Here is a 24,171-nt window from a genome sequence, read left to right on the forward strand (position 1 = left end):
AAGGACGGGTGACAGTGTTCTCAAATGACATGTGACAGGATATCAATGTAATGTACACTCAATGAAATTCTGATCTGCAGGCCGTTTTGCCTACTTTTAAAGGTACTACATTACGGAGGTTGAATTGTTAATCAATTATTAACCTCAAATTCTTTCCTGAGAGTTCACTGTATGGTTTATCATACTTCTATGATATACTATCAATACATTTATTATTTATCCACACAATCCTTCATTTGAGGCTTACAAACTTTGTCAAAATAACATGGGGAGGTTTGCCCCTTTCTGTCCTTTCTGGACATTATTTCTGAGTATTTAGGGACACCTTTTGGCTCAAGAGCACCCCCAGTGGCAAAATCCTCCATGCAACTTTCAAGTGTTTTGAACCCTCTTACTCTTGCACTGAAACAAAGCCTGCAACCTTGGAATTTCACGTATTGTATAGGGGAAAATAACATATTGTAATTTGATATTTTCGAGGGCCACTGATTTATCTGGAACAAATTAATTGAAGACTGAAGACTGCTACCTCTCTTCATAGACCCAACTCGGGCACTTATTATTCTTGTGTACAAGAGCCTACATTTTAAACATGAACATGTGTGTGAATTCAACCAGAGAATCAACCAGAGAATCAACCCATAAACCTTTCAACGACTCAACCTCAATTTCTAATCTGAAGACAAATGAATACCGGAAATATGTGTCGAACTACTTCCTGTTTAATAAAAACTTCCGCAAATGTCTTGTGTGCAAGGTAACTAGCTAGTGGTTTGCCACTTTTCGAGTCTTTTCTGTCCTTGTAAAGTATGGACAATCTCAACTGGGCAAATGCGGGTAAGTCGTTGGCTGTCGCTGGTAACTGTCTTTGGCAACGTCTTATTTAGTAGCTAGCCAGTCAGGTATACAAAGCTAGCTAGCTAGGTGCATACGGCCGGGAAACATTGCACAACATTTTGTAATAGTGATAACTTGTGTGAGAGACAATACAAACACTTTCATTTCAGGATCATCTTTTCCTCTTCCTGCCCTGCGTCTCTTGGTACCACCTCTGCGGCTGTTATCTGCAGCTATGTGGCAAGTGACGGAAAGAGGGGATATAATGGACTACGGCAAGCTGGAGAAGTTTGTGACATCTGTGACAGAAACCGTTCCAGAACTGCTCAGTGCCAGGCAGAAAACACAACTCATTTTGGGCTTACAAACGAAGGTGAGAGTGGTGGTGGGTGAGGGGAAAGCTCAAAGCTGATGATGTAGGCTAGGCTTACACTAGAGCAGATAGGAAGATGGCTTCAAAGGTAACATAAAATGTACTCTATTGGTCAGCATCAGTTGACTCTTTTCCTAACTGCCATGATTACACTCTTGTCCCAATCAAACTCCAACACAGTATACCATAATGTAATGACATGGTGATTGACTGAAAGCAAAGCCTATACTATGCCTCTAAATCTTGCATGCAAACTCAACTCTTACACAGCCCTCAAGGATCAGAAGTGAATAACACTGACTGAAATCATACACACACCCTCTGGCTTTAATATGTCTGGGATAGATAGGAGTTGAGAGAAGAATCATGGCATTTCTGACCTTAAAAAATATGCTAATAAGGGGAAGGTCATTTTGAGAGGGGTGTATAAAGTTTTACAACCCCATGGTGTTCTTGTTGATAGTCTGCATTTGTTTCAGCTGGTTCTGGAGTTGTGTCGCAGTGAGCAGACAGCAAAGCTACAGACCATCCAGCCCCACCTGGACAGGATCCGTGCCGCAACACCACAGCCTGAGGAAACAGATGTGAGTCTGTCTTTCGATGCAGAATGCCAGAGTAGTATACATAATTCTGCAGACTGTCCTGAGCATCACCAATCCTATGTGCATATGATTTCCTCAAATTGTATTTTATTTTCAAGATGAAATTGTAGTGATTTTGATCATGTTTTGTTTCAGTCTTGTGAAGCAGAAGTGGAGGCCTCTGAATCAAATTTCCTTGCTCTAGTCCAAACTCTTCTTAGAGACCCAGTTGAGAGGGACCACTTCTTCCAGGTCAGCATAGTTTACTCACAATTATGTACTTGGTTCTTAACTATTAGGATACTGGGAATTGCACATGTAGCACAGCTGCAGCTTCGATAGTATGATAAATAGGCCTAGCCTGAAGATAGACCTGTGATAAGTACAGTATACTCATATTACATATAATATTACCTCTATATACAGGATAATTTGATCACAATAAGCAGTTGATCACTATAACCATATTCACTATTAGCGGAGTGCTTCATATATAAAAATAGCCTGCCATGTCATTTATTCCACTTTCTCCTTTCATCTTTTTCCCTAAGCATGTTTTTCCTGTGGAGTATGGCCTTAAATATGAGTCTGCTCTACAAGGACTAATGTGGGAGTTCCTCTCAAGGCTTGAGCAGCTTCTTCCTGTTCCAGACCTCAAGCAGGTATTCAGGCATGACTTGCTGAATCAAGTTATTTGAACTTTTAAGCTTAATTTCCACTTCATAATTGTATCTAATAGCATTAATCCCACTAAACTAAATCTGTAGATTGAAGATATTCTCCCCATCCCACAGACAGCGTCTTGGCTCAGTGCGGCCCCCTCTGTCCTCGATGAGTGTGTCAAGTCTGTATCTCGCTCTCAACAGTTTGTTACCTTGTTACAACATCATAGAAAACTTGGACATTTGGACACTTATCGTAAGTCACTTATTAACAACCCCACAATCAATCAATAGAGTATAATAAGTGTTATCTTGCACAATTAATGAAAAGTGATTTGTACGAAGTGGTGGTACATAGCAGAATTTTTAGGGTTGAGTGTAACATCCCCCTTTAATTCAGACGGTCACTGTAACATTGAAATTGGAAAGGTTATTGACAATGTAACATCTCTAATCTTTCTCCCACTTTCAGGAACTCTATCTTCCTCAATTGGCGACTGCATCTTTTCCTCTCTATCCCTCCCCCCCTCAGTGGAGGTAGGGATGGCCACTAATCAAAGAGACATTGAGATCCAACCAGAGTTCATGGATGACCCAGTCTTGTACGGGGAGCAGATGGAAACCGAATCTATATTAGTGACCGATTACACAGAGGTGGAGCTAGGGACCACTATGTATACCAACGAGGGAAGAGAGGTAAGAATAGTGTACAGGACAGAGGCACAAAGGCAGATAGACAATCAAGCTGAATTAGATCAGAAAGGACTACAGGGAGAGCATCAAGGGGAAGAAATAGAGCTGATTTGTGAAGAAGTGGAGGATGTGGACCAAGACGTTGATCTTGTCATAGAGGAAAGAAGCCCTGTTGATACAGAGGTGGAAGTCGTCTCTGAAGAGGTGAGGGTTGTTTGTGAGGAGGTGGAGTCAATGGATAGACAGGTGGAAATAATGTATGAGGAGGAGCAAAATGTAAAATCTGAATATGAAGAGCTTGTTGTATGTGCAGAGAATACAAATGACAGACAGTACAGTAATGAAGAGATTATAAATAAAGAGAGAGAGGTGAAAAAGGAGGAGATTGAGAGGGATGAGCAGGAAAGAGATGCAGCTGGCCAAATCCCAAAAGCTGACCCAAACCAAGGAAATTCCAATTGTGGGCAACCAGAAGGGAGTGATCGGGGGACTTCCTGTTTACTCCATGAGTCTACATCAGAGCCTCTCCCAGTGTCCTCAACCTCTCAACCATTGAGACCGAACAAGACGTTGCTGAGGAAAATTGGATCACAAACCAAGCGAGGTCATGTCATGGTGTTGAAGAGTGATTCGAATGTGACCTGGGTCGTCCCCTTAAAACTGCTGCCTGAGTCTCCAGAGAAAGAGTAAGTATCTAGTGTGGTAGAAAGGCTAAGTTCTTGAAAGGGCAGCGCCATTTTAATTGGAATACATGCTGTGCTTTTTCTAAATCCTCACCTAGGGAAGACACTGAAGTTTGCAGTGCTGCTCCTATCAACCCACCAATCAATGGGATTACAGGTTTGTAGTTCAGAAATTCTCAATTTAACATAACAGTTTACATGACACCTGCTAGCATTGATTCCACAATGTTAAAGATGGTCCAATACTAACATGGGTCAAGATTTCATTGATTATCCTTCTCTGTTTTCCCCTCCAGGTGGAGTGGTGGAGGCTCCTTCTCTGGTCTTCGCCTGCTCTCAGTGCTCTTTCTACCACATGGACGAAGTGAACCTCCGGCAGCACCTTGAAGACCTCCACCCAGAGGAGTTCAGCAGGCTCCTGACTGCAGGAGAAAATGAAACTGAAACACCACCAGAGCCCTCCAGCAGCAAACCTGTGCAGCAGCCTTCCCCCAACACTCCCCATACACCAGGGAAGTCTCACAAACGAACCCTGCGCTCCAAAACATGCCCTGTGTGTGGGAAGACATTCTCTCGAGCAGCAGACATGAGAAGGCACCAGAGATCACACACCGGGGAGCGTCCTTACAAGTGTGCCCAATGTGGGAAGACTTTCCAGTACTCCTTTGACTTGAAAAGACACCAACGCAAGGGGACAGGATCAAGGCCGTTCCAGTGCTGTCTGTGTGTCGAGGGCTTCGATCAAGAGGAGGAACTGAAGGGGCACTGTAGTATGGCTCACTCAGCAGATGTACCACCGGCTGAAGACCTGGAGAGTGACCAGCAAAACCTAGGTGAAGAGGGTCAACATAAATGCCCAAATTGTGACATGTCCTTTAGTCAGATATCACAGATGGAGCGTCATCAGCTGATTCACTCAGACGATGACCCGCTTCGCTGCAGCCAGTGTTGGAAGAAATGCACCAACTCTGACGCTCTCACAAGACACATGCAAATGCACACAGGAGGGCAGCCATACCAGTGTTCTGTGTGCAAGATGAACTTCTCTCAATTGGTTTGTCTGAGGCAACACTACTTGAGATCTCATAAGGATGAGGGATCCTTTCTCTGTTCGAACTGTCCGAAGGGTTTCTCAAGGCTATCAAACTTGATCAAACACCAGAGAACTCATACAGGGGAGCGCCCTTACCAATGCTCTCACTGTCCAAAGCGATTCACACAATTACAGATCCTGACTAGACATGAGCGAATGCACACAGGAGAGAGACCATATCTTTGCTCTGACTGTGGGAAGAGGTTTTTGTCCTCTGGGGAATTGTCGAAACACCTCCAGTGTCACTCTGAGGAGAGACCCTTCCCTTGTTCTCAGTGTGGGAAGACATTCAAAGCCAACCGGTTCTTAAAGAAACATTTGCAGACTCATACAGGCGAGCGTCCTTTCCCCTGCTCTCACTGTGGGAAGAGATTTTCCAAGTCGACAGATCTGACCAGGCATAACCGCATGCATACGGGGGAGAGACCACACTTGTGCTTGCAGTGTGGAAAAAGTTTCTTAACTTACTCTGAGGTGGTGAAACACCAACGGTACCACACTGGAGAACGGCCATTCAAGTGTGCCCAGTGTGGGAAAACATTCACACAGTCTTGCTACCTCACAGTACATCAGCGAATACACACAGGAGAGCGTCCCTACTCATGCTCTGTGTGTGATAGACGCTTCAACAGCACCACTCCACTAAGGAGACACATGCTCACCCACACAGGAGAGAAACCATTCACGTGTTCAGAATGTGGAAAGGCCTACAACAGATTGCATCTTTTGCGGACCCACGAACAAACCCATGTAGGAAATCTGTGTTGAGGCTTTTTGTGTGTTTATAAATCATTTATTATTCAGGCGGATCTTTGTGATGCATCCATGGATGTTTTTTTTTTTTTGTGACATTTAACAGTTTATTTTGGCACAAGCACAGATGAAAATGGTTCAGCATAATACAGTGTTATGTACAGTATTAAAGGGAAACTATGACTTGACTTTGTTTCTCTGTACTAACTCCTTCAATTAAAATGATTACAAGTGTAAAGTTCTGTGGTGTTGTTACCTTTCTTATGAAATGTGCATGAGGGGAGGAATCAAACGAATGAATAGTGCACATGGAGGCACAAGTGGAACAAGTACTTGAATTAGAGGAAAAAGCTAACATAAATACAGCCTTTATTGTGAAAAGTTGCAGGCGGAACCAATTTCACGAGCTGTGGGTACCGGAAGTTTTGGGGAAGTTATTTATTTTTTTGCGCTCATGGTACTACGACAGGAAGCAGAGCGAGCTCTCAAATAATTGTTGACATAATTTCCATTGGTATAGAAGTAAATATATTGATATGGATATCCGTGCAGCAATCGAAGTCATCAATGGTGTGTGTATTGGTGATACGTTCATCTGGGAAATGCAGAAGTAATAACAAAAGTTGTCTTGCAAGCGAACTTTGCAGGCTAGCTAGCTAATAGCGGCTGTAAAACAGCTAGTATTTAGCCATCATGTAGCTACAGACTCAACACAAAGTTATTGCTTCATACAAATTAGTCACGACAATGGTTAATGATGCTACAATCCCTTTCAAGTCTAAGTCGGTAGTCCAATGTCGTGATAGGAAATGCAGCAACATTATCACAACAAAGCTGAGAGAGACTGAGACTAGGAGCTTAGTAGCTACAACAGAGCAGGGCCCAGCATGTTGTTCAAATTTGTGTTTGTCTATCTGTGGCCTTTCTTTTCAGATCCACTTCTCCCTCTTTCCTCTCTGCGCCTCCTGGTTCCACCATTGCGACTGCTGTCAGCTGCTATGTGGCAGGTGGCAAAGCAAAGAGATGTGCTGCATTATGATAAGGTGCAGGAGTTTGTGTCTCTGGTGACAGCGACAGTCCCAGAGCTGCTGAGTCATAGACAGAGAGCCCAACTCATTCTGGGCTTAAGAGCGAGGGTGAGTGGCCCTAATATGGTGATGATGAGGTTTATTCAATTGGGTGGCTGATGGTTAGACTTAGGTGTAATGAATGTTGGCTTTTGTAAACAGTATGTACACGTACTATGTACACTGGTTTGAATGGTATACACCTTGCGTAGCTTACTGTCCTGTAGAAGCCCGAGTTTTGTTGGAAGATACTGAGATCTCATGGTCTCTATTCAGCTGGTTCTAGAGTTATGCCGTGGCCCTGCTGAGCCTCATATCATCCAACCCTACCTGGACAGACTGCCTACTATTCCTCCAGGGCATATAGAAGTGAGTTTCCGTCCTTATATATTTTTACATGCTCATGTGCTTTAGATTGTCTTATGCTGAATCTTATGCATGGTTATGCAGCATTCATGTTACTCTGTCTTGTTTTACAGTAACTGTGTTTGGTGCATATGTGTAGTGTAACAATAATAGTAATTCTGTGATGGGATAATCAGAATTCTTTTATTTGGCCAAGTATATTTGCACATACAGGAAATACATACAATAAATACATCTGTTTTCTCTCCTGCAGTACAGGGATGTAGAGGTGGAAGCATCTGCATCCACTTTTGTGGCACTTATCCAAAGCCTGCTGAAAGACCCATCTGAAAGAGCCTACTTCTTCCAGGTTAGACACATGCAGTCTGACTCAATCACTGCGCCTGTAACTTAAGCAAGTTATTACTTAGGACTACCCACTGGTACATTTTTAATGCAAATTTACTCACTTTTGAACAGGTGGTGTTCCCCGTGGAGTATGGCCCAAAGTATGACACGGCGTTGCAGTCACTAATGTGGGAGTTCCTCACTCGACTGGAGCAGCTGTTTCCAGTACCAGACCTCAAGCAGGTATTGATTAGAACTGTACATAATGTCATATAACATATACACACTAGCTCTAGCTCTAGCGCTGTTCAACAGAAGGACCTCACCTCAAAGTGAGATATCTTGATTCAGAGATCGTTTTAAAACAATGTTTTGGGAATGTGTCTACTATTGACTAGAGGGGGGTTTGTACAGGGCCCTGCCATTTTGGAAGATGACCACAAGTGTTTGTGCTGCATTGATATGACATACGGATGTATTTGGTTCACTCAGTGCCTTTTCTGTATCAAAATCTAGAGGTAGGATACTAAACTGCTCCTCTTCTTCTTTGTTCAGACTGCAGCTTGGATCAGCTCTACCCCCTCAGTCCTGGAGGAGTGTGTGCAATCTGCCCCAGAAGACCTAAACCTCATCTATGAACACCATAAGAGTTTGGGACATTTGAAAGGGCCTGGTATGTCTCCCACAGTGTTTATAATGCTAACCATACCATGCAGAAGAAGCTGTATTGTTTAGAATGTTTCAGACAAGTGTCCATTTGTGATTGTATTAACTTTCATCCATCCCTCTTTCTCAGCTGCATTCTCCTCCTCCATAGGGGACTGCATCCTCTCCTCTCTGTCCATCCCTCCCTCTCAAAGAGCTGTGGTCACTACTCAGCCAAAAACCTTTGCCATCCGGTCGGAATCAATGCACAACTACGCAAACATGCTGAACCCCATCTCTTTAATGGGAGTAGATGCAGATACTGTGGTGATGACTGTATACACTGAGGTGGAGGTCGGAACAACAGGGGTGAGTGAAGAGATTGTTGAGTCTGCAAACGAGGTGTACGCACAAGCAAACTCCTATAAACTGGATGAGCAAGTGATTGAAATAAGAACTGATTGCAACCAGGACATGGTCACTGTTTATGAAGATGACAATGTGGGTGAGGAAATTAGTGCAGTTGAAACCATAAGTGTGGAAGAGGAACAGATGGAAACTGTGAGTGCTAACTTGGAACGGGCCCATGAAGGCGGTTGCATCTTAAAAGAGGTTGAAACTTTGACAGAGACGATTGCCGTCAAAAAGGAGGTCCAAGATCACGAGGCGGTGACAGTCGAGCGTTGCAATTCAGAGACTGTACTTTTATGTGTTGAGATGGCAGCGGAAACTGTGAAAAATGTCTCCAGTGAAGTGTGTGAAAAAAGTGAGGATTTGGTTGAAGGATCCATGGTGCACAAACTAAATGACTTGGGAGGGCAGAATGATGGCGTTGAAGTAAGTGGCACTTCCCAGTCTTACACAAAGATAAAGGATGTGGAGCAATCTGTCTGTGCGCACCAGGATGGGAGGGACACCTCCAACGTGGTCACTTCCTCTCGCGTCCAGCAGCCTACATCGTCAAATGTGAGACGGTCCACGAGGCTGAAAATGAAGACGACAAGAATTCGACGGCAGAAAGGACAAGCAGATACGCCAGAGGAAGAGAACAACAAAACGGGGAAACGTTCTAAAGACAAAAAGTAAGAGTGATGGTCAAAAAAAGATAGTGAGTGTATGTTTTCACCTATTATGCCATCAGGTTCATTGTGTTCCTGTTTTGTTTTTGATCACAGTGACCACGCTGATGCCTCAAGCAAAGCCTCTCTCATCGCAATTAGGAGAACAAAAACAGGTAACGATGAAAGCAATGCAACTGCCGACAATAACAGTTGGAAATAATGTTTTGCATATTGACTGTTCTTTCTATACGTTACTCACTCTCTCTAGGTGGATCTGTTGAGGTGATCTCCATCATCTTTTCCTGCCCCCAGTGTCCCTTCCACAACGGGGAAGAGAAGAGCTCTCACATCCACATGCAGAGTGTTGACACAGAGGAGTACAACAAGCTAATGGCATCAAAATTATACAGAGCAGCTATTTCCCTATCTCCCAGGAGCACAGACCAGATTTTCGCATCAATCAAACTTCTCCCCCCTGCAAACACGATCAAAGTTGAATATTTGAAGAATCCACACAACACAGACCGTTTTACATGTGACACCTGCGGTAGGATCTTCACTCGTACATCAGATGTGAAGAGACATCAGCTCACCCACACAGGTGAGAGGCCCTTCAACTGCTCCCATTGCGACCGGACCTTCCAGCACTCCTGGGACCTGGCCAAGCACGAGAGGAAGCACTTTGGGACACCTGTCTCCTTCCCTTGCCAGCAGTGCGAGAGCAGTTTTCCCAACCTCCGTTCTCTGACCGTCCACCACAGGAAGTCCCACCCGGGCGAGGGCGAGCTCCCCCAGCTCTGCTCCATCTGTGGCAAGAGCTTCCCCACAGCCTCCGAGTTGTTGGAGCACAGGAAGACCCATGGGGCCAGCCTGCGATACATCTGTCAGCAGTGTGGCGAGGGCTTCGACTCCCTGCTGGCGCGCTCCCAGCACCGGCAGAACCACCTGGTGAAGCGCCAGTTCAAGTGTGCCCACTGCGACAAGAGCTACACGCGCCGAGCTGACGTGAAGAGGCACATGGTTGCCCACACTGGCGAGCGTCCGTACCAGTGCAACCAGTGCGGCAGGCGCTTCTCCCTCCGCTTCATGCTCAAGAAACACCTCAAGGTCCACACTGGCGAACGGCCATTTCAGTGCTCCCACTGTCCGAAGAGGTTCACGCTGGTATCCATCTTAACCAGACATGAGAGGATGCACACTGGGGAGCGACCCTACCTCTGCTCTCAGTGTGGGAAGTGCTTTCTCTCCCAAGGGGAGCTCTCAAAGCACTACAGGTCCCATAAGGATGAGAGACCTTACCCTTGCAATCAGTGTGAGAAGCGATTTAAGAGTAAAAAAGCCCAGCAAGAACATATCATCTCCCACACTGGTGTGCGCCCTTACCCTTGCACGATTTGTGGGAAAGGCTTCACCAAACCGTACGCTCTGACCAGACACAATCTTATACACACTGGAGAAAGACCGTTCCCTTGCTCCTATTGCGGGAAGACTTTTCTCACCCTTGGAGAGGCTCAGCTACATGAGCGCATTCACACAGGGGAGCGCCCTTACCCCTGCCCCGTGTGTGACCAGAAGTTCAGGAGTTCGTCAGAGATGGCCCGACATCGGCGTTGTCACGCAGGGGTGCGGCCGGCACGGCCATACTGTCAGCAGTGTATGAAAAACTTTTCCTCCTGGACGAAACTGAAGAAACACATGGAGATCCACTCAAAGACAGAAGAAGTCCAGTGCTCAAATGTTGAAAGTGTTGAATCTGTCGAGCAAGTGAAGTAGAAAGGACGATTGGTGCCTTCTATGAAAGCATTTATTTTGTTGGTGTCTGTCTTGCTCCAGGCCTTTTGTCTGCATCATTATTTGATGCTCTAGTTTTTCACTACGGGATGCATATACACTCAGAATATGATGATTGTCTTAAGTTCAAAGTTTATTGTAATACAAGCAAGGTGTAGTGATATTTTGTTTCTAGTCAATTAAATTATGCATTACTTGCTATAATTTCCCTCCACTGCCATCTTTTTGCCTTCAAGATTTTCAAATAAATATATTAAGGATGGTAACTCAGTGCTCGTAGATATCTACATCATCTTAACAGCATTTCAATATAGCTTATGGCTGATGCATCAAAGTAAGTAAGCTGTCATTGATGGTTGTGTGATCGACCTTTAACCATACTGCTATCAAATGTGTAACAATTATGTTGGCTTTTCGTATTGTAAAACTATTCATACTTTGTGTCTTAAATGCAACCCTCTATATTATAAAGTCAAACTATTAGTATACATGCATATCCAATTTTCAAGTCAGTGAAGCTATATATTCTTTAAACTATGGAATCTCCTGTCTTGCATAACAGAAATCTTCTCAACAACTCTTACATGTTGAAGTGGGTCAAAAGAGGAGTTAAAAGTTGATGCTATCACCCTAAATCTGCCTGGATTTAATTCAGTTCCATTTCCCTGCTCAATAAATGTATTTTGTGCTACTCTGTGGCTTTCTCTGAGTCTCACTGACAAAAAGGGAAATACATTGGCTGAGAATATAGCCTTTTTTCCCAATGGTTAGACCTCGCGTCCTCTTCCGTCCTCAAAAAGCATTGGTGGAAAATACGTAAGGGGAGGAATCTTGATCTTCTCCTCCAGTGCATTTTCAGTAGGACACGAGTAGAGGATGGAGGAGAGGACGCGAAGAGTCGTGTTCCTAACATTTGAAAAAAGGCTTATGCATCTTTTTTTGTGTAGCAGATCACATTTTTGAGCTTGAACGTTCCTCCCCTGAGGACCCGTTGTGACGCGGAAAAACCGATGACAAGCTTCCGGATTCGCAACGTCTTCTTGAGTCTTTTTTGAAACAACCTCAAACAAGCATGCATGTTGTTTACATGTCTATTGTGAACGCAATTATTTAAAAAATGTTGTGTATATAGTGCGAATATTGTTTTTCTCTGCGAGGAGGTGATGCAAAATCTTGTCAACACGTCGTCTTACTGACCAGCCTTCAACTTTTGCAACAATTTGGCCCACACGAGAAAATGGACTTGGAGGACGACAATACAAGTATGGATATTGTTTAATATTTTCATATCATGTGAATATGGCACCTCAGTTTTGATGGCGCCATTCCGAGCTCTTAATGACTTGTTGGCCTGTGTAAAGATTCCCCTTGGTTTGGGCTATGTTCAGGACGCCATGTTCAGACCGTTAAAAATGGTATGTCATAGGGCGGACATTTTAACGAGAAGTTATCTGTCCTACCTAAGAGAAATTTGCGGATTACGTGGTTATATGAAAATGTAATTAGTTCTTACATTGCATTTTTGGAACCTTTTATGAGCGTTTGTACTACTGAATACGCCCCAGTTATTCCCAATAGTTGCATTCAATTACACAAGACTGTTGTAAAACGTTACAGAGCAAAGGGATGTATAACAACTGAATCATTACATTACTGAAGACAATTACTCTCCATTTGAATTTGAGCTGTTTTAGCTCTTTTTGCTAGGAGGATAAATGTGGTTAAATTAATTGAACATGTGAGGTAAAAAGACTTGATCCCTACCCTACTCATTGTACCTTATTCATTGTTTTCAAACTCATTATGTTTCAGATACCCCTCTTCCTCTCCTCTCTCTGCGCCTCTGGGTCCCACCCCTTCAGCTGATGTCAGCGTCCTTGTGGCAGGTGGTGCAACAGCGAGAAGTAATGAATTATGGGATGCTGGCAGAGTTTATCTCCATGGTGACAGAGATGGTCCCAGAGCTTCTAGGCTTCAAACACAGAGCCCAACTTATTTTGGGATTCCGAGCAAGGGTAAGTAATTGAGGAAACATGGAGGGGGGTATATGTACCTATGTATTACATATTTAGGTTTTAGGGTGGGAAGGGAGAGAAGAACAATGGTGATGCTGCTATGAGGCTTTTATTATGAATATTAACTATTCTGTGACTGCTAGAAGCAAATTTGGCAAGGTAATATTATAAACAGAGAGGAGATGAAAGGATATACATGGTTGTTGCTTATTGAGATGTTGAGAGGTTACATTTACATTTCACAAAATTATAGTGTGATGAAAGTCCATGATTAGATGTCTGTTGTTTCAGCACATTCTAGAGTTGTGTCGCGGTGAGCATCCAGTGGACCCTCAAATCGTCTTAACCCACTTGGACAGGATTCAACCGCTTACCCCCCCTAGCAATGATGTAAGTTAAACTTGTATGAATATCCTCTTCCTGGCATAAAATAATAACTTTATAATCGACTCACCTATTGTGTTGCACTTAATTGTAAAGTCCTTATCTTATGAATTTACTTATTCAGGTGAATAACACAGAGGTGGAGAATTCAGAGACTAATTTTCTAGAACTAGTCCAAACCATACTCAAAGACCCTGAAGAGAGGAAGCACTTTTTCATGGTGAAACTGCATACAGCACATCTCCTCTTGCATTGCCTAACCATCCATTTACTTAACGTATTTTCTTCTCTCAATACACTGACTTCCTCACCATCTGTCTTTCCCAGGAGGTATTCCCAGTGGAGTATGGACCACATTATGACATTGAACTGCAGACACTATTGTGGGAATTCCTCTCCAGGATGGCACAGCTGTTGCCTACTCCTGACCTGGCACAGGTGAGGGAAAGGACCATTTCTCATTACAGCCATTGTTGGTGTTACAATACCAAGCACACGCCACAGCTGCTTACTCAGAATATATGTATGTATGTATATATATATATATATTATTATCACAAGCAGTGTAAAATAGTATGTAGTGGACATTTTTTCATTTTTTTCAGACCGTGTCATTTCTAGGCACTGACCCCTCAGTCCTCAAGGATTGTGCCCATGCTGTTTCTCACCCAAAGGATCTGAAGAGTCTGCTCCAGCACCATAAACATCTTGGACATCTAGATGAACATGGTGGGTAACACACTCAGCTGAGTGATGCACCATAGTTTACATAACCTGTACATGACTTTCATCCAGATATATTGGCTCTAATTCTTGCCTCTTCTTTTTGAGCAGTTCCCCCCTTCCCCATTGGAGACTGCATTCTGTCCACTCTCTCCATCCCTCCCCGTAAAGTAGTGATCAGCACTGAGCAGGCCAGCTGTGACAGTCAACCAGAACCCTCTCAAGTGTTTGTGGACGATACGAGCCCTGTGTCCTTTGCAGATGACATTGTGGTGGAAATCGTCACAGTCACAGATTACGCAGAGGTTGAGTTGGGGACAAGCCGGGATGGAGAGGAGATGAGACAGGGGACCAGTGATGAAGAGCAAACTGTGGAGGATAACACTGAAGAGCCTAAAGAAAACATTTCTGAAGAGGTGGTGAGAGAAGAAGAGATGTGTATGGAAGTGGAGGAAGAAAGAGTGATAGAGGAACATGAGAGCGATTTGAAGAGTCTCCCCCATCTTGGAGAAGCTGAGGACGACCCAACATCCTCTCAACAGCAAACACCCTCTGGGCCCCACGACTGCCCAGATTGCGAGAAGAGCTTTAAGTTTGCCTCTGCACTGATAGCCCACCGGGTCATCCACACCGGTGAGCGCCCTTACCAGTGCAATCAGTGCGGCCGGTGTTTCTCCTTCAGGCAGTCCTTGGACAGGCACAAACACACACACAAAGATGGCCGCAAGTATGACTGCCAGATCTGTGGGGAGACCTTCCAATCTCTTTCGGCCCGCACTGAGCACAAGAAGACCCACATGGAGGATAGTGTGTTCCTATGCCCACAGTGTGACAGGAAGTTCAACTGGGAGCTAGCTCTGGTGAGACACCTAAAGACTCACACAGAGGCAATTGTGGAACCAACAAAGATCCTAAAGACAGAGCAAGAGGATGTAGTGATTGAAGAGAATGTAGGAGAGGTGGCTGTTGAAACCTTTGAAACAGACCAGATGGGGTTGGAGGATGGAAGGAAAAGCAAACATAATCCACAGAAAGGAGAGGATCAGTCTGCTCAAAGCACTTCCTCAGAGTCTGCAGTGTTGGTCCCAAAGCTTCTGGACAAAGTTATATCCCTGGTCAAGGTCCGCACCAGTGGGCGGACACCGAAACCAACCATGAAGGTGCAGGTGGTGAACCTGCAGAAACTCAAGGGCAAGGTTGCAACCCCAAAGAGGAGGGTGGCTGGAAGCTTGGTGAACCCACCATATATCAAGCCAGTGCCCTTTAACAGGTAAAGTCAGGAACACAGACAAGCTGTAGGTTAATACTGTATGTACTGTATGTCATCATTACTCCACACTGTTCCTATTGCATTCACAAATCATTCACTCTTCATGTTAATCTTTTTAACAGCGATGAGCATTCCTATGGATCACCTGCAGTCTCATCAAAAGAAGGAAATGCAGGTGAGCAATGTATTACTTTTTTGAGTATGACTATTTTTTTTTTTTTTTCACAGCTCTCTGTCACTGATAAAACTGCTGCATAGTTGCATATTATTTAATTCTACAAAATTCTGCCATCTCTCATCATATTTTAACATTTTCTTCCAGGGTTGCCTGCAGATGGGTCCTCTCCTGTCTTCTCGTGTCTCCAGTGCTCATTCAATCATACAGACGAAGCCTGCCTACAGCAGCATATGGAGATGGTCCACTTAGGGGAAGAGCATGATGACCCACCATTTGAGCTTCAAACAGGCCAAGCTGGCCGCTATGACTGCCCGGACTGTGAGAAGAGCTTCAAGTTTCAATCGTTACTGAAAGGCCACCGACGCATCCACACCGGCGAGCGCCCATACCCGTGCTCTCAGTGTGGGCGGCGCTTCTCTTTCAAACAGTCACTGGAGAGGCACAAACACACACACAAGGAGGGGCGTAAGTATAACTGCCAGATCTGTGGGGAGAGCTTCAAGTCCTTGGTGGCCCACAAAGAGCACAAGAGCACCCACATGGAGGACGGGACATACCTGTGCTCAGAGTGCGGACGGAGGTTCACCTGGAGATCGGCGCTAGTGAGACACCTGAAGACCCACACTGAGGACGCTGACAAGACAGAGCGTCCTCACCAATGCCCCCGGTGTGACCTGGGCTTCAGCTGCATGACTTACCTCAACAGGCACCTCCTCACACACGAAGAGGAGAGGCTGCATGTCTGCAGCTGCGGGAAGAGCTTTGCCTACAAGGCTGCTCTGACCGCGCACCAGCGCACCCACCTGAAGGAGAGGCCACACCAGTGCAAGCAGTGTGGCAAGGGTTTCCTCTACAAGGGAGGGCTCCTGAGCCACATGAAGATCCACTCTGAGGAGATGCCTTTCATGTGCTCCTTCTGTGGAAAGAGCTTCAAGAGGGAAAGGAACATGAAGAAGCACGAGCGCTGCCATACCCGGGAGAACGTGTTCAGCTGCTCCCAGTGTGACAAGACCTTTGTGTATAAAGCCACCCTGATCAGACACGAGCTAACCCACTCAGGAGAGAGACCGTTCCTGTGCTCTGACTGCGGCAAAGGCTTCTTCTCTCATGCGGAGCTTCTGAAACACGAGCGCTTCCACACGGGACATAAGCCTTTCCAGTGCCCTCACTGTGAGAAAAAGTTCACCCAGTCCTGCTACCTGACCATCCACCTGCGCTACCACACTGGGGTGCGCCCCTACACCTGCCCCCAGTGTGACAAGAGCTTCCTTAGTGCCAACCGGTTAAAGAGACACCAGCGAACCCACACAGGAGAGAAACCCTACCTGTGTACAGAGTGCGGGAAGGGATTCAAACAGTCGTATCACCTAAAGATGCACATGCGGACTCATGCCATGAAGATAGAATGAGGAATTCTTGTCTCTCTGTGGATGCCTTTATCCACTGTATTGTTGTCTGTACAAATGAATCATTAATACTTCTCATGCAAAGGTCCATGGAATGCATTACAGAAATAGTTCTAAAATAATGTTGAATTGTAAGAATAGACGCATTTAAGGAGATGTTTGTAAATCATTCAAAAATGTTTGGTTTAGCATAGTTTCCGTACATTTGATTTTCCTATTTTCCACTTTATGGCATTTCAATTAAATTTGTTTTCAAAGTATTCAAAGGTGATTTTTATTCCTGTAGCTTTACAGTCTACCATTTAAAAAGGATGCACAAGCAGTACTTTATTTAAAACTAAACTTTATTCAGAAGTTTGGTACGTCTATAAACTCAACAAGCATTGGTTTGAAAGGGAAAAAAGGTTTACAAAAACAGTTGTCTTGAGACCTTGCTCATGATGTTGGCAGTAGGGGTGAGCTAGTACTGACAATTGTCTCGTTCATTCACTTTGTAACAGATTTGACATCTCACCTGATTTATCAATGCACTCAACCACAGAAGAATAACAACCGACAGAACCAACTCATATTCCCTTCAAATAAGCAATGTTTCAATGACATACTGAGTATTTAGCAATTTCACGTTTTAAGAACACTGAATGCCCCAGGACATTCAGGGAGTAGGCATTTGCTGTTACCAGACATCTCTCACAAATAAGTACACCTTTTATGTGGGGGTGGGTTAGGATCCAGTGTTGGAACAATAAAGGCAGGAATTCTGTTCTGGTGGGCTGGAATATTTTGCAAGTAACCTCCTGGGTAGCTGAGGTGAAAAACAATAAGACACAGACACATAGGGTGACAGGGCCATTTGTGAGTTGTTTTGAGTGTGACCTGATGATACCTTGTAGTCATTAGCAATGTTTCCAGATACAATGTATCACTCAAGGAGTGCACACCGGCATACAGATTAGTTTCAGTAGTTAGGAAACCTGTGATATTATCAGTCCCCATCAACAATAAAGAGGGGAGTGCAACACTTGGATCACATCAATTCACAATGCATGGTAGCCCAGCAAAAACTTTTAACATCAGAGACAACTGACCCAGGACCTTGGGGCCAGACTGTGGCCTAGACAACCACATGGAGCGTTATGGGGCAGTGATCACTTCCCATAGCTTTGTTGCGGATCTTATTGTCGCACAAGCCTGGCAGCAGAGCGGCGGAGAGCACAAAGTAATCCAGCCGCCAACCCACATTTTTAGCCCGGGAGTTCATCATGTAGGTCCAGAAGGTGTATGCGTTGGCCTGCTTGGGGTAGAGCTCACGGAAGCTGTCGGTGAAGCCGGCAGTCAGCAGCTGGCTGAAGCCCTCGCGCTCCTCTGCGGTGAAGCCTGCGTTCTTGCGGTTGCCTTTGGAGTTCTTCAGGTCTATCTCCTCGTGAGCCACATTAAGGTCACCACACAGCACCAGGGGCTTGCGCTTGTCCAGGTCACTCAGGTAGGCCTTGAATTCCACGTCCCAGGTCTTACGGTAGTCCAGACGCACCAGGCCACGACCAGAGTTGGGCACGTAGGCCGTGACCAGGAAGAAGGTGGGGAACTCTGCAGTGATAACACGGCCCTCCTTGTCATGTTCCTCTTTACCTGAGGAGAGGTTGGTGATAGGGAGAGGTAAGTAAGTTAAATATACTTGGAGAATGCAGTCGTAATGTAGAGCAGGTTGTGGTGTTATGTTTTTTGTCTGAATTTGTTTTTTAAATAAAATACTCTAAAAAAGCAAACCCTACACATAACTGCAACTCACCAATGCCATAGGTAACATTGAGAGGTTCCGTCTTGCACAGCATGGCCACCCCGCTGTAGCCCTCCTTTTCCTCTGAACCTAACCAGTATTTGTGGGGGAACTCAGGCATGGAGGTGACCTCATCAGGGAGGGATTTCTCAGCACACTTAGTCTCCTGCAGGCACAGCACATCTGGGGCCTCATCACGCACCCACTGGGCAAGAGAGAGGGGAAAACAACCAGTCAGCTTCTACTGCGCTAAGAACACTTCCAGGTCCAATGTTATTTATTCGTGCTTTTTGAGACGAGTACTATTCAATTGACCAAATAAAGGAGTTTGTAGGAAAAAAAAATGTTTCTCTTAAATCCGCTGATACAACCATAACGACGGTGTGGGTTTTACGATTTAACATCTGCAGTTAAAAACAAATCTAGGTACTATAGCTGAAATGCACCTACACGCCGCTGGACATCGGTGGGACTGCTGTGGACAGGGTGAGCAGTTTTAAATACCTGGGAGTCCACATCACAGAAGACCTGACCTGGACTACCCACATCAGTACACTGGTGGTAAAGGCAAGGCAACGCCTGCTCCATCTCAGCTGAGGAAATTCAAAGTCTCCCGGAGGATCCTTCAGTCCTTCTACTCTGGAGCTGTGGAGAGCATCCTGGCTGGCAACATCACCGTCTGGTACGGTAACAGCACGGCCCAGGACAGGCGAGCTCTGCAAAGGGTGGTACGCCTGGCAGAAAAGACCATGGGAGCTCCAACCCCCCCCCTCTCCATGTCCTGTACACCAGGAGGTGTAGGACCAGAGCCTACAGGATAATGAAGGACCCTCACCACCCGAAAAACGGACTGTTCCAGCTGCTGCGGTCAGGCAGCAAGAACAGAGAGACTAAGACTGAGTTTCTTCCCCCATGCCATCAGGATCATCAACGATGACCCCACCAGTGCCCCCCTCAAGTCACTCACACACTCATTGACATCATAACACATATGCACACACATAATCATCCATTGCAGACTCATCCTCCACTGTAATTATCTGTACTGTCAACCTGTCATTGCCATTGTATATTGCCATTCCAATGCGTACATTGCTTCACCGCTGTTTATACTGCTTATACTGTTTATACTGTTTATATTTGTTTAGTACTTCTATTTTATTTTAAAACTTATTGTTGCACTACTCTGTGGCACTGTCACTTTTGCATTTCACTGTATACTTGTATGCACGTGACAAATAAAGAATCTTGAATCTTGAATGCACTTGTCAAAATCGACAAGACTCCATGGTTCCCAAACTCACATCTAAGCCCTTCTTCTTGTGCCAGGCTCTAAGCCCATCCACGTTCCAAGAGGTAATCTTCATGTTAGCATCACGGCCATCTTTACTGGTCATCTTATCAGGGGGGTCCTCGTACAGAACTGGGGCCTCTGGCTCCTTTCCCTTCTTCCCCTTCTTGGCAGCAGGGGCTGTGTGATGACAAAGAGCAAGAGATTAGGGGAGGTGAGGAGGCTGACAGAAGATAAGATAACACAAACAGATGATCTAGAATAACAAATGTATGTTTTGTGCTGTGACACTGATCACCCTGATATGTGTAGAAAACATAGTGTACTGATGCACATGGAATAAGTCATCTTATATGACCACACTGTGAGGTACATCGTATAAGATGCATATTGCAAAACATGTTCAGATTAATCTATTACTGTATGCCACGTTAACATAAACTGCTGCAGCACCTGTGCCGTTGTCATGTTCTCCATCTCCAGCCTCCTCCTTCTTGCCTCTCTTCGACATCCTTGCACTAGTTCTGAATCCACACACACCCTGGAGACACACAACACGCACACACAACAACACACGCGCCGCTGGAAGAGATACAAATCCATATTCATGATCCGAAGCAGTCAATTTGTATTCAACATTCAAGCCCAGAGCTTGGTGCACATTCTGCATGAAAATGTACAGACATTGTAAAAGTAGCAAATACTGAGCTAGCTGGTGTAAACGATGGCTAATTTATCACAAAGGATTAGCAAATTGGCTAGTGCGGCCTCGATGAGAACATCAAGCCAGATGAATGAATAGGAATTAATCGCACGAGCAATAAACCAGACAGTGAATGCTAATCATCATATTTCTTTATATTATAATTGCAATTTAAATACAAGTAAGAGATAACCAAGAGTTCTTACTTTGCACTTTCACAACAAAAAGATGCAGGTGCAAACACTCAACCAGTCACTCCCTCACACAACAAAGCAGCGGAGTGAACAACTGATTCTAGGGAAGAGAAGCGCATGTGCTTTTAGGCTGCCAAACTGTGCCTGATGATATGTGTCCTCAGAATAAATTATTGCACTCACTATTTGATACTTTTCAGACGTTAAACTTATATTTCCGTCATTCATTTATATTTTAAATGAGTTAAGAATCCCCTGTTATTGAAACAAAACCCTGAAATATGTATTTATGTAAGGGAGTCATAAAGGACCTCGTGAAACTTGTCCTCACTCCGGAAAGCAACAGAAAGGTTCGTAGCTACTCAACTCGAGACTTTGCAAACCTTTAGCTACTTTTTGACTAAATATTGAGTGTGAAATGCATTCATCGTGTGCAAACGAAATTATGATTTAATATACTTTATTCAATTGCTTCTTGCTTTTGTAATACATCAAGGGACATCGCCACCTACTGCCAGTTTGGCTGCTTGCTACGAGTACTTATGTTAGACTGCATCATGATGTTCTAGCCAGACATCATTGTTAAAGCTAGCTAGGCTATCTTAGTCTTTCTTGTAGTATTAAGCTCAGCTATGACTTGTAAATTGTAGCTCATGACATTATTTCATGAAACAAAAGTCATTTATTTAGCCAGTTTCCCTCTACCGTCCTGTAGCCGCCATGACCGTGGTTATAGGGTTTGAGGGCAGTGCCAACAAGATTGGCGTGGGCATCATTAGGGATGGGGAGGTACTCTCGAACCCCAGGCGAACCTACATTACACCCCCAGGGCAAGGCAAGTTTGATTTAAATAAGTTGAATAATTTTATGGCTGAAAGTTTGAATTGTTTGCCCATGTGTGCAGTTGCGATAGACAACATACGTCATTCAAACTCATGGTTGACAATAGACTTTCCATCTCAGGGTTCCTGCCCAGTGAGACAGCCAGACATCACCGTGGCGTTGTCCTAACAGTCTTGAAAGAGGCGCTGGAGGAGGCAGGGCTGAAGCCCGCAGACATTGACTGTGTGGCATACACCAAGGGTTAGACTCTAATCATAGATAATAATAATAATAATAATAATAATTGAAATTGCATTGAATACAGTCAGTGTAATTTGACTTTGTGACAATGTCCCTCATATTTACCCCAGGACCAGGTATGGGTGCACCTTTGGTGACGGTCGCTCTGGTGGCACGCACAGTGGCCCAGCTGTGGGGGAAGCCTCTCCTGGGTGTCAACCACTGTGTCGGGCATATTGAAATGGGGCGCCTCATCACCCAAGCTAACAACCCCACAGTGCTCTACGTCAGTGGGGGTAACACGCAGGTCAGTGCCTATACTGTACAGTGCCTACCTTCCTGACTGAGACATTCCACACAACTCTATAAGCCTTAGGGTTCCTCTCAGCCTCTCAAACTTGATTGAGATCTCTGTATTTTAGTTATGATGTCATACCGTTTCTCCACAACAAGGTGATTGCTTACTCAGAGCGGCGGTACAGGATATTTGGTGAGACTATCGACATTGCAGTGGGCAACTGCTTGGACCGGTTTGCCAGGGTTATAAAGGTTAGTATTGCATTGGTCCTTAATGGAATTCTACTCTGAGCGTTCATGTGTGATGCCTATCCTGTATTGCTATTTGATGCACTCTATTTGTGCTCAGATTTCCAATGATCCCAGCCCCGGGTACAACATTGAACAGATGTCTAAGAAGTGAGGACATTTGTTGTTTTGCTTCAGAACTGGTGTGGTATTGTATTAAGTACAGTGTGTGTGCTCTATTTTATACCATAACTCCTTTTCTGTCTGTATTGTCAGAGGGAGCCAGTATGTGGAGCTTCCATACACAGTCAAAGGGATGGATGTGTCATTCTCTGGGATTTTATCCTACATCGAGGTAAGATTGCAGAGCTAGATTAATTGCATGTATTGGTATTATTTGTAATGGATTGAAGTTGAATACAACTTGAAGTTACAATGGTCCATATGGTTTCTTTCAGGAAGTTGCCAATAAGATGCTAAGCTCTGGTCAGTGTACAGCCGAAGACCTGTGCTTTTCCCTACAGGTCAGAACCAGTGCAATCCTTAAAACACAAATTAGGGGCTGTCTACATGTCTCAGTTCTGAACTAAACTTGGTGATTTAACCCATGGTTGTTTCATTTACACTGCTCAACACAATGCTCTGAGAGGTTGCAGAGTGCACAGCTGTTTAATGATGCAGCCACTGCTTGTGTTCCCGGTAGGAGACTCTGTTTTCCATGTTGGTGGAGATCACAGAGAGGGCCATGGCTCACTGTGGCTCTCAGGAGGTGCTCATCGTCGGAGGTGTTGGCTGTGAGTGACTGACTCTTCTCCACACTCTGCATTGCGTATATGGACAGAACTCCAACACAACTCTTCAGAAACCGTGACGACTGTTTTGCTCTCTAGGTAATCTTCGTCTGCAGGAGATGATGGGGGTCATGTGTAAGGAGAGAGGTGCAAAGCTCTTTGCCACAGATGAAAGGTAAACAGAGTTTCAGGGTCTAGATGTGAAACTTTGAAAATGAGGCACTTACAGTATCCTATAGGTTGCACTCTGAGCTAGTACACCACAAAGTGTATGAACTGTTTTTTTTGTTATTCATTAATGGATATCATACATGCAGTATCAAAATGTGATTCGGAAGGGATTTGTTACAGTTTCTGTATCGATAATGGGGCGATGATTGCACAGGCTGGCTGGGAGATGTTCCGATCAGGTCAGGTGACCGAGCTATCAGACTCCTGGATCACACAAAGGTAACACTCCCACATAACTGCACTTCATCCAAATCAAAGGTACCATCGCATCCTTCATTGTTATCATATTTCCCCCTTTTACAGCCCTCATTCCTTACCATATTTTTCTGTGAGAGAAATCTTTTTGTCGTCATCAGGTACAGAACAGATGAAGTGGAGGTTACCTGGCGAGATTGACAACTCACTGCCCAACAGGTTGCAGCTTGCAGATCTCCCCCTTTTGGAGCGTAGCGGTGTCGAGGTGAAGGAAAAGAATGTTGAAATGTGCGACGCCTCACTTTTATCGCCCAGTGAGGTTGTGTGATATTCCTGAGAATGGAACTTGCATTTAGAGAAATATTCTTTGTCAATGTCTTAATTTTAAGAATCATTAAAAGGAAAATATTATTTTTACAAGCAGTGACTAGTCACCAGTCCTTATTGGCAGAGCAAATAAGGCAGATGAGCTCTGAACATGATTGACTGCAGCA

At 44.6% G+C, this 24,171-nt stretch overlaps 5 protein-coding genes across 7 annotated transcripts; 4 read left to right on the plus strand and 1 right to left on the minus strand.

The window, feature by feature from the left end:
* Positions 1–727: 727 nt before the first annotated feature.
* On the plus strand, positions 728–5,907 carry LOC310820175 (uncharacterized protein). Its single transcript, XM_083691723.1, has 9 exons — positions 728–837; positions 1,008–1,210; positions 1,690–1,794; positions 1,948–2,043; positions 2,343–2,453; positions 2,586–2,709; positions 2,926–3,832; positions 3,928–3,986; positions 4,126–5,907. Exons 1-9 carry the CDS (start codon positions 810–812, stop codon positions 5,688–5,690), a joined length of 3,198 nt encoding a protein of 1,065 aa, XP_083547849.1. The 5' UTR covers positions 728–809; the 3' UTR covers positions 5,691–5,907.
* Positions 5,908–6,145: 238 nt separating this feature from the next.
* On the plus strand, positions 6,146–11,598 carry LOC310820636 (uncharacterized protein). Of its 3 annotated transcripts, none has more exons than XM_083692355.1 (9): positions 6,146–6,245; positions 6,609–6,811; positions 7,019–7,111; positions 7,362–7,457; positions 7,568–7,678; positions 7,991–8,108; positions 8,232–9,162; positions 9,256–9,314; positions 9,410–11,598. In XM_083692355.1, exons 1-9 carry the CDS (start codon positions 6,212–6,214, stop codon positions 10,912–10,914), a joined length of 3,150 nt encoding a protein of 1,049 aa, XP_083548481.1. In that variant the 5' UTR covers positions 6,146–6,211; the 3' UTR covers positions 10,915–11,598. The 3 variants fall into 3 exon arrangements, with proteins under 3 accessions (XP_083548481.1, XP_083548479.1, XP_083548480.1); XM_083692354.1 differs by having other exon boundaries at positions 6,220–6,285; XM_083692353.1 differs by having other exon boundaries at positions 6,160–6,811.
* Positions 11,599–11,982: 384 nt separating this feature from the next.
* On the plus strand, positions 11,983–17,127 carry LOC310820641 (uncharacterized protein). The gene is made up of 9 exons (XM_083692364.1): positions 11,983–12,194; positions 12,745–12,947; positions 13,239–13,337; positions 13,456–13,551; positions 13,659–13,769; positions 13,937–14,060; positions 14,166–15,324; positions 15,447–15,499; positions 15,647–17,127. The coding sequence occupies exons 1-9, from the start codon at positions 12,170–12,172 to the stop codon at positions 16,909–16,911; spliced, it is 3,135 nt and encodes a 1,044-aa protein (XP_083548490.1). The 5' UTR covers positions 11,983–12,169; the 3' UTR covers positions 16,912–17,127.
* A 104-nt stretch (positions 17,128–17,231) lies between these two features.
* apex1 (APEX nuclease (multifunctional DNA repair enzyme) 1) lies at positions 17,232–20,952 on the minus strand. Its single transcript, XM_083692349.1, has 5 exons — positions 20,886–20,952; positions 20,430–20,558; positions 19,990–20,156; positions 18,698–18,890; positions 17,232–18,537 (listed from the first exon to the last, which is right to left on the minus strand). The coding sequence occupies exons 2-5, from the start codon at positions 20,485–20,487 to the stop codon at positions 18,023–18,025; spliced, it is 933 nt and encodes a 310-aa protein (XP_083548475.1). The 5' UTR covers positions 20,488–20,558; positions 20,886–20,952; the 3' UTR covers positions 17,232–18,022.
* Positions 20,953–21,199: 247 nt separating this feature from the next.
* Positions 21,200–24,100, plus strand: osgep (O-sialoglycoprotein endopeptidase). The gene is made up of 12 exons (XM_083692300.1): positions 21,200–21,223; positions 21,589–21,708; positions 21,837–21,956; positions 22,067–22,242; positions 22,389–22,484; positions 22,582–22,631; positions 22,737–22,815; positions 22,919–22,984; positions 23,164–23,254; positions 23,351–23,426; positions 23,603–23,701; positions 23,839–24,100. The coding sequence occupies exons 2-12, from the start codon at positions 21,594–21,596 to the stop codon at positions 23,876–23,878; spliced, it is 1,008 nt and encodes a 335-aa protein (XP_083548426.1). The 5' UTR covers positions 21,200–21,223; positions 21,589–21,593; the 3' UTR covers positions 23,879–24,100.
* Positions 24,101–24,171: the final 71 nt, after the last annotated feature.

This window comes from Argentina silus (genome assembly GCF_951799395.1).
Source record: "Argentina silus genome assembly, chromosome: 20".
NCBI lineage: Eukaryota > Metazoa > Chordata > Actinopteri > Argentiniformes > Argentinidae > Argentina > Argentina silus.

Bases quoted from the DNA above. Each gene is read 5' to 3' on its own strand.
- LOC310820175 (XM_083691723.1), top strand. From the start codon at position 810: ATGGACAATCTCAACTGGGCAAATGCGG. The intron at 2,454-2,585 runs GTATTCAGGCAT...CCCATCCCACAG, and splicing joins CTGTTCCAGACCTCAAGCAG to ACAGCGTCTTGGCTCAGTGC. The intron at 2,710-2,925 runs GTAAGTCACTTA...TCCCACTTTCAG, and splicing joins TGGACATTTGGACACTTATC to GAACTCTATCTTCCTCAATT.
- LOC310820636 (XM_083692353.1), top strand. From the start codon at position 6,563: ATGTTGTTCAAATTTGTGTTTGTCTATCTGTGGCCTTTCTTTTCAGAT. The intron at 7,679-7,990 runs GTATTGATTAGA...TTCTTTGTTCAG, and splicing joins CAGTACCAGACCTCAAGCAG to ACTGCAGCTTGGATCAGCTC. The intron at 9,315-9,409 runs GTAACGATGAAA...CACTCTCTCTAG, and splicing joins AATTAGGAGAACAAAAACAG to GTGGATCTGTTGAGGTGATC.
- LOC310820641 (XM_083692364.1), top strand. From the start codon at position 12,170: ATGGACTTGGAGGACGACAATACAA. The intron at 13,552-13,658 runs GTGAAACTGCAT...TGTCTTTCCCAG, and splicing joins AGAGGAAGCACTTTTTCATG to GAGGTATTCCCAGTGGAGTA. The intron at 13,770-13,936 runs GTGAGGGAAAGG...CATTTTTTTCAG, and splicing joins CTACTCCTGACCTGGCACAG to ACCGTGTCATTTCTAGGCAC.
- apex1 (XM_083692349.1), bottom strand. From the start codon at position 20,487: ATGTCGAAGAGAGGCAAGAAGGAGGAGGCTGGAGATGGAGAACATGAC. The intron at 20,157-20,429 runs GTGCTGCAGCAG...GTCATCACACAG, and splicing joins AGAACATGACAACGGCACAG to CCCCTGCTGCCAAGAAGGGG. The intron at 18,891-19,989 runs GTGAGTTTGGGA...TCTCTTGCCCAG, and splicing joins ACAAGAAGAAGGGCTTAGAT to TGGGTGCGTGATGAGGCCCC.
- osgep (XM_083692300.1), top strand. From the start codon at position 21,594: ATGACCGTGGTTATAGGGTTTGAGGGCAGTGCCAACAAGATTGGCGTG. The intron at 22,243-22,388 runs GTCAGTGCCTAT...CTCCACAACAAG, and splicing joins TCAGTGGGGGTAACACGCAG to GTGATTGCTTACTCAGAGCG. The intron at 22,985-23,163 runs GTCAGAACCAGT...TGTTCCCGGTAG, and splicing joins ACCTGTGCTTTTCCCTACAG to GAGACTCTGTTTTCCATGTT.